Source organism: Trichosurus vulpecula, chromosome 4, assembly GCF_011100635.1.
Source record: "Trichosurus vulpecula isolate mTriVul1 chromosome 4, mTriVul1.pri, whole genome shotgun sequence".
NCBI lineage: Eukaryota > Metazoa > Chordata > Mammalia > Diprotodontia > Phalangeridae > Trichosurus > Trichosurus vulpecula.
Genome location: NC_050576.1, coordinates 299,639,585 through 299,653,219, shown reverse-complemented (window position 1 = coordinate 299,653,219; position 13,635 = coordinate 299,639,585). Strand labels below are relative to the sequence as shown.

The 13,635-nt window shown below is 36.6% G+C and overlaps 1 protein-coding gene across 1 annotated transcript in view; it reads right to left on the bottom strand.

Annotated features, from left to right (window-relative positions):
* Positions 1–7,958, bottom strand: part of ICA1L (islet cell autoantigen 1 like) — a 63,556-nt gene extending 55,598 nt beyond the window's left edge. Inside the window, exons 1-2 of the mRNA XM_036753374.1 lie at positions 7,797–7,958; positions 5,582–5,654 (exon numbers count right to left, since the gene is read on the bottom strand). Coding sequence (XP_036609269.1) covers positions 5,582–5,654; positions 7,797–7,958 — 235 coding nt within the window. The remainder of the gene's footprint in view (positions 1–5,581; positions 5,655–7,796) is intronic.
* Positions 7,959–13,635: the final 5,677 nt, after the last annotated feature.

Genomic DNA, 13,635 nt, shown 5'->3' with positions numbered 1-13,635 from the left:
ACCACAACTTGTTCAGACATTCCATAATTGATGGGCATCCCCTTCATTTCCAATTCTTTGCTACTACAAAAAGAGCTGCTATAAATATTTTTATACATATGGGCCCTTTTCCCTCTTGCGTGATCTCTCTGGTGTTGTGAGTCCCCGGGCTCGCAACCAACTCGTGGGGGTCTGTCTTAGCCCCCCACACCCAGGCCTTTGCCTAGCAAAGGGCCTGATCTCGCGGACAATGTATGGAACGGGAGCCGAAGGTGTTGAGTGACTCCGTTTATTATTTCAGCAAGCAGCATTTTTATATCTTTAGTGACGTAGGTACAGTCTTTGGTTGCATGGGTGAAAGAACAGGTAAAATCAAGACACCTGGGTACTAGGACCACCCCGACTCCGCCTACTCTCCTCCCCTTCTCTTCCTGTGCTAACCCGAAGCTCCCTGCGGTCAGACAGTCCAGGCAAAGAACCGGAAGTTCCATGTGCTCTGGCAAGCCCAGGCAGAGAGCCGGAAGTTCCATGTGCTCAAGCAGGTCCGGGCAAAGACCTGGAATTGCTAGGGAGGCAACAAAGGCTAGACCCCTCCTCCTGGCTCCACCCATATCTCAGAGCCCTAAGTTTATCTCAGCAGGCCCCTGGGCATGGAGGTCCGAGGAGGGCAGGGCTCGGCTCTAACTCGGCCGGCCGTGTAACACTTTGGGATACAACCCTATAAGTGGCATTGCTGGGTAAACGGGTATGAACGTTTTTATAGCCCTTTGGGCATAGTTCCAAATTGCTCTCCAAAATGGCTGGATCAGTTCACAACTCCACCAGCAATGTAACAGTGTTCCAATTTTCCCACATCCTCTCCAGCATTTATCATTTTCCTGTTTTGTCATTTTAGCCAATCTGACAGCAGAGATGTGGTACCTAAGAATTGTTTTGATTTGTATTTCTATATTGTAAGCTGCTTGAAAGCAAGGCACAAACTGTCATTTTCACTTCCATTTATACAGTGCCTTTAACATTATAGGTTACTGAATCAAAAGGAATTAAATTTTATTGAGTAATTCAGAGGACACTTCAGAATCTTGGAATACCAAAGAACTATTGTTATGAATGAATACCAATTTCAGTAGGCTGGCCAACTTGTGTTTGAACTTTTTTTGGCCATGGCAACACACAAAATAAAAAAAAAATTTAATGATCCTCCGTTCTGTGCCTTTCCAACTTCTCAATGACAGTAACAACAAGCTGAAAAGGGGGTAAGAGGATGCTAAAAATCACAGGTTTCAGACCATCAACAAATTTTAATTTGCTTATTGGTATTCTAAATGTGAAATCTCTGTCCAATGACCAAAGAGTGGACATATTACTGTAGAAGCTAAATCATATTAGTCTTGACTTTCTTGATGTAAGGAAAATCAGAAGAAAGAAGTTATAGTTAAATAGGGTGGGTCATTTTACAAGTACTCCATAAAGGCAAAGAAAGAAGTTGGTGGAATGGATTATCATATGCTCTAAAGCTACAAGAAATATTATTTCAAAGGACATTTGGTCATCACATATTGCAGCACTGATGATATATATCTGCAAAAAGGCTATCAAGAAAATAATTGTAGTGTATACACCAATATCACTTATTGAGGCAAAAGAGTAGAGAATTTCTACAAGGAACTTGATAAGACCCTTTAAATCAAATCAATATATATTCTGATATTCTCCATGCAGTGGTGGGAAAATGTGACATGGAGAGAAATATATTGGAAAGTATAGTTCAGGAAAAAAAAAAAAGAAAGCAACCAAAGACTTGTAGATTAAACAGAAGTCTCACGCCTTTATATCATGAGCATTTTTTTTGAAATAAAAAAACTGTTAGGCTCTGGATATGGCAAGCACCAAATAATGTTGCAAAGAATTTTAATGCCTACATATTAACAAACAGGAAAAGATTTGACATGAGAGTTATCTCTGAGTCAGCTTATAGCTAAGATCAAAATTTGTAATAAATAAGAAAGTAGTAATGAGAAAAGGATGTGTTATACAATAATATTAAACCCTGAATTATTGAAACAAACTATTGAAATTAAAAATAAGAAATGGACAATAGAAATGACATCAATGTCAACTATAATAATTTCATCCAAAAGTTAAGCTAATGTAAATGAATTGCCACAAGAAGACCAAATGAGCCCAGAAAGTGCCTCAAGTCAGTAAACATTTGACTTGACAAATAGAGAGAGACAGTTGCCAAAGGTAACTGGATCAGAATGTAAACTCATCTGTAAAATCTTACTTATAAAGATAATATAGATAAGTATGAGCAGTAGAAGTTATAAAGAAGAGAGAAACAGTAGAGTGTAAAAGTAATTTAAAGAAAGCTGAGCAAGATACTAAAACAAGTCATCTCAATAACATTCAAGGTGAAAACAGAAAGACTACAAACAGAAGAAAAATGTCAAAGATCTGTAGAAATGATCACAACAAACTAAAAACAATGCCAAATGTGATCGCTGAGCCAATGCCAGTGATGTTTGAAAGACTGAATTTAAAAGACTTATGGCAGATTTCTCCCACAATCATCCACTATCTCTTCAGTCTTCCATTGATTCCTTCCTTTCTGTCTTCAAGCATACCCAAGTATCCCTCACTAGATCTGTCCATCTCCACAAACTACCTTCCTATGTCTCTCCTCCCTTTCTCAGCCAAACTCCTGGAAAAAGGCATCAACATTTGGTACCTCTACTTCCCCTTCTCTCATTCTCTTCTAAACCCTTTGTAATATGGCGTCCAAACTTATCATTCAATGGAAACTGTTCTATCCAAGTTACTGAAGACCTCTTAACTGCTATATTTAATGGCCTTTTTCCAATCTTGCTCTTTCATGACCTCTCTGCTGCATTTCATTCTGCTGACCATCTTCTCCTCCCACAGAGCTTCCGTCTCTGGATTTTCATGACACTGCCCTTTCCTGGTTCTCTTTGTACTACCTCTCAGATCACTGGTTCTCTGCCACCTATGATAGATAACCATCAGTGTCACATCTACTAACTGAGCTCTACCTGGACCCTCTCCTTTTTTCTCCCTACATTCTTCTACTTGGTAACTTTATCAATTCCTGTGGATTCAATTATCTGTATACATTTATCTGTAGATGACTCCCAGATCTACATATGCAGCCCTGGTATCTCTCCTGAGCTCTAGTCCAAATGCCTACTGGACATTTCCAAATGTATATCTCAACCTATTCAAAGCATATTTTATTATCTCTCCAACTCTCTTCAGAACGATTCTATTTCTGTCATGGGTACCCTAGCTTTCCAGGCACTCAGGTTCACAAAATAAGTGTTGACCCCTCTTCCTCGTGCCAAATCTTACCATTTCAGGCTCCAAAACATCCCTTGCATACAACCTCTTCTATCCACTCACATAACCACCCACCTCATCACCCCTCACTCAGACTGTGGTAAGAACCCCCTAATCGATCTCTTTACATTATGTCTCCCTGTTCCAAACCATCCTCTACCCAGCTGTTTCAACAATCTGGCTAGCAGCTGCCGTGGGGGGTGTAAAATCAACAACAACCAGCTCACAGAACGCTGCAAAAGCCCAAGTTCTTTTGATCTGCTTTACTAAGGAAAGCAACGTTAAGGGGTTAACAAGCTTACTTTAATCCAGCGTACAAACACCATTCACTTAGTTCAGGGGAAAAAGTCAGCACCCCGAGCTTCAGAGCAAATACAAACAAATTACAAACATCAACAGACAGACCAAATACAATTCATAGTTACCAACATCTAAGTTCAGCCTGGGAGTTCATAACAAGGGCTGGCCCAGAGTCACATGCGCCACCACTGCTTGTGGGTCAGAGCTCCGAAAAAGAGAAAGCTAACCCCTGTTTTATATCTTTTTCAGGGTCAAGGGTGAGTCACACATGCGACTCACCCATGTCACAAAGAGGCAACTTAAACCCACGTGGTCTAAAAGCCTCTAATGTCACAAACATGTCACTCAAACCCATATAAATTAGGCTTTCCCTTGAGGCAAGGAGGTCATCAAGGACTCCTAATTTAATCAAGGAAATAAAGGCCAAACTCTTCAAGGGCACTTGGTTGAACTAAGTGCTGAGAGCCCATTTTGATTGCCAATACACCAGTTGCCAAAGTGATCTTCCTAAAATGCAGAATGACTGTGTCACTCTCCCCCACCCCTATCCAACAAACTTGAGGGGCTCCTATTACCTCTAGTATCAAAGAGAAAGTCTGCCATTTAACACTCTCCTCAGCATGGCCCCCTCCAACCTTACCCACTCTGTGGCCCTGGAAAAGTCATGTGAGCTCCTTCACTCTCAATTTCCTCATCGGTAAAATGGAGAAAATAATAGCAACCACCTCACAGATTCATGAAGATACAAAGAGACAATATGTATAAGTGCTTTAAAACCAACAAATGCAAGCCATTATTACTGCTGTTACTCGGCCTCACCCAGGCTTCTCACACAACACCTCCCTCCACACACTCTAATGGCTCCTCTATCCCAGCCCACTTGCTGCTCTTCTCTCTGGGTCCCTCTGCTTGGCTGTCACTCATGCCATCCATGCCCGCCCTTTTCACCTCTGCCTGCCACTCACATGCCACCTTCTACACAAAGCCCCTTCTCAAAACGATCACATATTTGTTCTACATAGATTCTCTGTATTTGTATATGCACATGTTGTCTCCCACACTGGAATGTAATCTACTTGAAGGGAGGGGATGTGCCACTTTTGTTTTTCTACCCCCAATGCCTAGAAAGTACTTGGAACAAAGTAGGAACTTAATAAATGCTTATTGGTGAATTCATTGCAGAGAAGATCAACAGAGGAAATCAGTGCAGAATATGATTTGATCTAAAATTTAATTACCAATGATTTTTAAATACTAAATAACTACTTGAGCTAAAGAAGTACAGAAAAGCATAACAAAAATCGGAAAAAAATAGGACATATGAGAAAAACTAGGAATTTATTTTAAAAAGAAAAATATTAATTAAGTTTCTCTCAAAATCTGATTCCTGTCAATGAGAAGAAACTGTCTCTATAGAAATGAGTTGCACACCATTAATTCTCTCAGGCCAGAGAGTTCTGATCTCTACTTTGGGTGGAGTTTTATAGCAGAGGGAAATTTTTTCTCTCTCTAGTATTATAAGTAGGATTCAATTCAGTTCAAGATTACACAATATCATTTGTGTAAAACCAGTGGTGAGACTCAGCTGGTTCTCACTGGTTCAGCAGAACAAGTACCTAATTTTAGGCTGAGTTCTGCGAACTGGTTGTTAGTGGGGGCGGGACCTGCGAACCATAATTGATAGATAAGTGTTTGGCATACACTGACAATATCTATGACAGTATGGATCAGGCAATCACTAATCTTAGCATCAATTAGTTATATTTATTTGGAGAGAATAGGATTCTTTGTTACCTAAAACCACTAAAAATTATTTTAGCAAATTAGACATCTCATTTAACATTCAAATGAAATTTTTAATTTTTAAATAAAAAAATAACTTTTAAAATTCCATTTAAAATAGGAGTACTTAACCATAATGATATAAATATCTATGCTTGCATACCATTGAGTCTTTGCTGATATTTCTCAATAATCTTCAGAAGTTCAGTACATGTGTCTTGAATGGAGTGAAAAACCTTGGAAAATGAATTTTATTTGGATTATAAAAAAGATACAAAATATCAGTTAGAAAATATTTCACAACTGGAAATTTTCTTTGAAGTGTTATGTCAATTATCCTTCATTATGACATATCTAAGTTCTAGTTTTACTTCCTAGAGTAACAGACACACAAAAATAGACATTTGAGTACAGTGAATTTTCTTTCTCCCAACATAAAGACTCTAAGCAATACAATAGCAACTTCACTCAAATCACGCTTAACACCATCGAATCTTAATAAATAAAAAAATACAAGTATTCATAGAAAAAATTTAGTTCTAGCTTGGTTTTCCTTCAAGGCTGGTGAGTATTCCAGGAAAACAAACTGATTTTAATAAGCAAAATATAACTAGGGAGACAATAATGTTGCAAAATTTTTATAATATATTGCAATATCAACTATAAGTTACTTTTGCATCATCTTCTACTTACTACTTTTCATATCATTGATCTCCCCTATAACTAATAGTTACTATATTAGGCTGCAGGGGATGTGTATATGTAATTAAGATAGAAGTGTGCACTCTTTTTTATAACTGTCTACAAAATCCTTTACTTCATTCTGTGTGGACAATGAGCATAGGTTTTACAGAGAAACTCATACTGAAAAAGTAACACATTTTGGGTTTTATAAAGCTAGGTTTAATAAAGCTCTCATCGCTATATCAGTTGCTAAATCTCCTGCTTTATCACAGATAATTATAGTTAATAGTACTTATTTGTTTATGGCTATTATTAATCATTGATATCATCATGTGGAATCCTTTGAAATTCAGTTACTCTGTTTTTCTGAAGCTTGATCTTAATTACTTGTTAAAAAAAATTAACAAAATAACTGCAATCTGGATGGAAGTAAGACAGGTACAGTAGTCAATTTTTCATCAGAACCAAAAATATGAATTGGATTTGGAACCTACAACTATGCTTACAGTGACAATCTTAAAAGATATGGTTTGATCTTAAAACAAACAAATAAACACCACAGGTATGAAAGAGAATTCTTGGTCAGCTGCTAAATAATACCCAACTAGACTGGAATTAGATGAAGGTTCAATTTATGATACAGAAATGTACTTCCCTTCTCTCAGTAGATAGGTTGGGACTCTGGATATTTAGAGTGTTGCATGTGTTGTCAGAAGCAGTTGTTATGTTGGTTAGTTTTGCATAATTTTTTTTGTCCAAAGGGGGTGTTTTGTGGGTTAGTACATCAGAAAATTACATAAAAAACACACAAAGGCATCAGTAAAATGTTTAAAAACTATCAGCCAGAGACAATTCAATTAGAGAAAAGGACCCTCCCCCCCAAAAAAAAATAATTATACATTCGTGGGAACAAAGTTGAGATTTAAAAGACATCAAATAAAAGTTCCCACATCTTTTTACCTTCCCTATTCTACTCAAAGTACATTTTATTTCACACACACATTAAAAGCTCAACAATTCAGACTCTACCAATTCCTCAGTCACTGTGGCCTGAGTTGAAATTTACATTTAAGAATATGAAGAAAATGCTAAGAAAATTAATACTACAAAAAGCTTCTCAGAAATCACAACTGACCTACTTACTAAAAGAAACTGTTTCAAGGACTTATAGTTATTAACGATTTTTACTGCAAATGGTGCTGATTATAAACAAGTTATCAACAAACCAAAGTATATCCAGTAAGTATACTCCTTGGAAGTACCTTTTAACATTTAATTTCAATTATCGCAAAACCCCTAAAAGTAATAAAACATTTCTTTAAAAGAATATTCTATAATTCAAATTTGTCACTAATTTAGTTCCAGTTAGGGATTTAAAGTATAGAGAACTTAGGTTTACAGGTTTTAAGCTAGACATATCTGTCATTCCATGGTCATTATTATCTTTACTTGCCAATTCACAAGAGAATGTGGCATCTGTTTGAAAAAAAAAAATTTAATTAAGAAATCCTTACTGAGATATACAATGATCTCCCACACATCAAGTATATAACTTCATAGAAAAGTCTCAGTTACCTCTGATATGATGTATCCACACTATAAGATGGTAATCCATCCTACCTCAAGGTCCACTTGTTTCAAATTGCTTACTAAGTAGTTCTATGTTTTTACAGTCATGGAATTCTTATATTTACCTCTAGTTTGGCATCCAGCTCTGCATCAGATGCTACCACATGCTCATCTTCTTTTTTTCCTGTTGCTTTGATTAGGACCTGTTTGGTTTTCCAGTATTTCTTTTGCATTCTGCTGACTACTGACTGGTCATCTTCTGATTTAGGGGTCCCAAAGGAATCCATGAAGTGACTATGAAAAAGTGATCAATATTAAACTTTGGAATAACTAATATTAACCCTTTCTGATAAATTGAAGGCAATCTCTCTAGAATGGTAAGTCAAGAAGTTAAAGATATTAACTAAACTATTACTATCTTTTTAAAAAATGTATTTTCTGATCACTGATGAGAAATTGGACAAGAATTGAAAACAGGCAAAAATGTAAATGGAACTGATGTAATCAAGTACTTGCATACCTGATGGAGGTAATATACTGTAAGAGGAACAGTATGAAGTAGTTGATAGAGAACCAGCCTTAGAATTGGAAAATCTTAAGTTCAAGTCTGACTTGTGGCATATATTAGCTGTATCACCTTGGACAAGTCACTTAACCTCTCATTGTTCCAGACAACTATACAAGATTATAAATTGCCAGTTACTGATCTTCACTGATAGAGGGAGTTTCCTCACCAAAAGTTGGTCGAAGGAATCAGGAGTTCTATTCATCAATGAAATCATAAATCCAGTCCAAAAAAATACTACAAATATTTACCTAGTTCATTATTTATGATGGGAATATAAGCTTTCCCCGCCCTTTACTTGGTCAAAATTTCATTTTTATTGAATTAATTTTTCCCCTTTACTTGAAAAAATTAATTCAATGATACCATTTAAAATGGTGTCACTGAATCTTTGAAAAATTGGCTAATCATAAGGATTTGCAAAATGAAAGTGAGCTCTATTAAAATGTTTATTAGGATATATTGCTATGTAGAACATAATATATAACGTAATGTTTATTAATATTTGGAGTGACTATGAGATGAATTGGTTGCCAAAAGCATTTCAGTCAGGTGGCTACCGTGCTTACTATACTGATTTCCCGGGGGGGGCGCAGTGGGGGGAGACTGGAAGCCAGAATAAAGAATCAAATAATTATTCAACAATAAAAATGAAACTGAACGATGACCAAGTTTTACCTTAAAGGTGTGCTTCCCTCTCTTCTCTGTGGAGGTGGAAGGTACGAAACACTATACTTGACTGAAGTTTAGTTATTTTTACTGTTCTGTTACACACACACACACACACACACACACACACACACACTTAAAAAAATCCTCTGTTTCCAGATACAGCTAGTTGGATAGAGGATAAGGCAGGGACAATTAGAAATGAAGGTGTTGTAAAAACAAAAGATATTAATAAAATTTTAAATGATTATTCAGAAACAGAGAAACAACTGATTAAGTGACCTGATGAAGGAGGAACAATTCTAAAAATGATGACCAAAGAAGGAGAACTTCAAGAGAAATACAAAACTATCATAAGCAAAATGTAACCATAGCAACCATACTGGTGGAGAATGGTGAGACTACTGCTAAAAAATAATTTATAGAACTTAAAAAAATTAAATTTTTTGTTAGCCATCTCATTCATTTTTTGAGGGTGCAATCCAACATACCCAACCAGATTTCACCACACAAAAAAATATGCTTAAGATTTTGTAAACAGAATATAAAGGATCTCATTATGCAACTTCATTTAAAAAACAATAAACTTCAATATCTAAATGAAAAATATTAATGTACAAATTAAGGTAAACAAGAATAAAAAATATGACTCTATGAAGACTTTTGAAATGCGATCAGATGCAATATCACCACTCAATATAATTAGTTTAAATCAGAAAATGCTGAATACTTAGATGGATCCATGACCTCATTGCTTTGGAAATTCCGAGATGAGGCAGATCAGAACCCATCCATGCCTGTACACCCTCTGTGACTCTTGTCCATGTCTAGCCATGAGTTTACCATAGAGGGTCTACTAGTGACACTGCTCAATTTCTATTGACATTTCAGTGCTACCAGTGGAGCGCTATAGCTGTCCACTGGTCATCCCTTGCTTTTTCCATGTGACCAGCCCATCTTCTCTTCTTATTATGCAATTTCTCCATTTTACTCCTATCTTTCAAAGTTCCTCAGTAATTATGTGTTACAGAGTACTCATATCCACTATGCAGCTCTCTGACTGTACATAAATATCAGTATCTAACTCAAGCATAACTCCCAAATCACTAACAAGTCTTTTTTTGTCAGTTAATTTCCTCCCTATTAAAATATAATCTATTTCCCTCTTCATGGTGTGATTTGGTGCTTTCCACATTTAACACCTACCAATTCCTTTCTTGAAAAAGACACAAAGCTTCTGAGTAATCTACAAGTCTTTAGTTTCTCTTATTCCTTCTTCTTGAACCATGGCTTCCTATTTATTTCTCCCCATCCTCATCTTTTCTCCCCTTTGAATAAAGTCACTAAGTATCAGAGTATATGTTGATTTAATTTGGGCATCCTTATCAAATTACTGGTAGAATTTCTCTACCGAGTATCCATAGCAACCAATGTTTGTATGTAAACTGCAGTTATTTTCATGATGGTTTTTTTTTCTGCAAATAATTATACTATGTTTCTTCATCTCCAAAATAAAGGGACTAGACTAGATGATCTCTATGGTCCCCTCTAACTTTTAAGTTATGATCCCATGACAGGTAAATAGCATTTAGCATATAAGAAGCAGAAATGAAAAGAAAAAAATTGCTGTCTTTGATTCACTTCAGAAATTGCTAGGCATACAACATATAAAAATCACATTTTCAAAAACTTTGACCTAAGATATGAAATTTAATTTTTTAATTTTACTTTTTCATTTATTTTATTTTATTATTTTATGAATTTTATTGTTGTTTCTAGAGTTGTTCACTAGATAAAGAAATAAATTCCAGAAAATCTAAGAGCTTGATCTAAATTATAAACATTATAAACTCAGTGATAATTAGAAATATCATATTGACCAAAAAGGAAGATTACTTTCAATACTTCCATTAGAGCCCAACTCAAATGCTACCCCTCCAGGAAGGAGGAGGAGTAACATACAGTGAGGCTAAAAAGATAGATTGGGGGCAGTGTGTTTAAGACCTTAAAAACTAAACAGAACAGTTCATATTTAACCCTGGAGGGGAGAGGGAGCCACTGGAGTTGTTTGAGTAGGGGAGCGACATATTCAGATTAGTACTTAGGAAAAAATCACTGGCAATAGCGTGATACAGAATAGTGCTACATTGGAAGAACTTTCAAACTCTGGTTAAAAAAGTAGGACCCGCCAGAGAGGGAGGAGAATTATGGTGATTGCTTATGGGCCACTATGAATTCTTTATATGTTTTATGTTTTTTATGGGCTCCTGTAAATCCTTTCTGTCTTCTGAATTTTTGGTGTAGTGAAATAAAAGCTGCTTATGATTATTAAAAAAAAAACAAAAAGTGTGTAGGATAGACTGGAATAGGTAGATACTTGATACAGGACATTAATTAGGAAGCTGTTGCAGTAATCTAGACAAAAAGTGATGAAGGCCTGAACTTATGTGATAGCTGTATGAATTAAGAGTAAAGGCTGGATGTAAGAAACATTGTAGAAGAAGAAATGTCAAGATTTGGGAACCAATTAGATATGTGGGGTGAGAGTGAGGAGCCAAGGATGATATCCAGACTGTGGACCTGGCCAACTAGGAGCATGGTGGTGCTCTTGACAATAATAAAAAAAAAATGTCAGAAAAGAGGAAGGTTTTGAGGAGACAACAGCATCTTCCATCCATTCCTCACCATTTAGCTACAAATATTCTTTAAATGGATGGTTATGTTTTGGCAGCATAGTAGAAAATGAAAAACCACCTAGACTTCAGATTTGGACCTCTGAGATGCCTATGGGACATGCAGTTCTAAATGTACCAGAGGAAGTTTATGAAGTAGGACAAAAGCTCAGGAAAAAAAAAATAAACCAAGGCCTTATTATGCCAATCTGGAAATTATCTGCATAAATAACAATAACTGAATCCATGAGAGCTGATGAGATCATAAAATGAGAGTATATAGAAAAGAGAAGAGGGCCCAAGACAGATCCTGGGGAATACTCACAGCAGACAGATATAACATGGATGAAGATCCAGTAAAAGAGCATCAGAACAGCAAACAGCTAGAAAGAGCAGTGACTCCCAAAAGCCAGAAATGAGAAGGTATCTACGAGGAGAGAGGAGTCAACTATGTCTAAAGGTGCAGATCAAAGATGAGGAGGACTGAAAAGAGGCCATAAGATTTGGTAATTAAAATATGTTTGGTGACTTTGCCACTGAATGATAAGGTCAGAGGACTTTAAAAAGAGGAGAGGAAATAGAGGCACTTTTTTAAGGAATTTGGCTGAGAAAGGATATAAAGAAAAAGGAAGACAGCTAATAGGGATGGTGGGAATCTAGTAAGGATTTTTTTTAAGGATGAGGAAGATATTTTGAAAATTAAAGAATGATGATAATAGGAGACTCTCAGAGATGGAGGGGAAAGCCCTGAGAAGACATCCATTTCAAACCATGCCTAAAGAAGAATCCCCTGGGCAATCTATTTAACAAGCGATCACGCAGACTTTGCCTGTAGATCTTAAGTGAAGGGGAATCTACTAGCTTCTAAGCCGACCCATTCCACTTTTGAATGGCTCTAAATGTACAGAAGTTACTCCTTACATGAAATCTAAATCTGACTGTTCAGCACTTCTACCCAGGGCTCCTAGTTCAGCCCTCTGAGGCCCAGGGGGACAAGCCAGATTACTCTTTTATATGGTAGCCCTTCAAATTCTCAGAGACAACTTTCGTTTTCCTCCTAAGTCTCCTCTTCTCTAAAGTAAAATATTCCTCATTTCTTCAGCCAATTTGCCCATGAGGAGTAGCATGACACTGTGAAGAGAGTCTTTCTTGGAGTCAGAAACATGGGACCAAGTCTTACTTCTCCTATATACTAGCTGTGTGGCTCTTGTATTTCCCTATCAGTATTAGGTCTGATATGTTTTCTAGGTATGTCTGGAGAATGGCTGGGGGTGGGGAGGGCAGGGAGAACCTCCCTGTACTTCTTTTTTAGTATTTTATTTTTTATTTTTCCCCCAGTTATGTGGCTATAAAATTTTTAGCATTCATTTTTACAAGATTTTGAGTTTTAAATTTTTCTCCCTCCCTCCTCTCCCCTCTTCTGAAAATATTAGGCAGTTTCATACAATTTACACATGTGCTATCATGTAAAAAATATTTCCATATTAGTCACAGCTGTGAAAGAAAAAAACAGATCAAAAGGGGGAAAAAATCACGAGAAAGAATAAAGTAAGTGAAAAAAAATGCTTCAATCTGCATTCAGAGTCCATCAGGATGTGAGAGCATTTTCCTTCCTGAGTCCTTTGTACTTGTCTTGGATCATTGTGTTGCTGAAAAGAGATGAATCATTCATAGTTGATCATCATGCAATGTTACTGATTCTGTGATACGATGTTTTCCTGGTTCTGCTCATTTCACTTTGCATCAGTTCTTACAAGTCTTTCCAGGATTTTTTAGGATCCCTACTTTCATTCAAGCCTCTACTTGGATGCCAACTCCTCCATAAAGCCTTCTTTGATTTCCCCAGCTGAAAATCTTCTAACTTCAAATAATCCTTGAACAGTTCCTCTGGATCTCTTCTTTGCTCCTACATCAGTTCCCATAACAATAGTCAATAGTCAAACATTTATTAAACACCTACTATACGCTAGGCACTATGCTAAGCACTGGGGAAACAAATACAAAAAGAGAAAGGCAGTCCCCACCTTCAAAAAGCTTACGATCTAATGGGGAAGACAA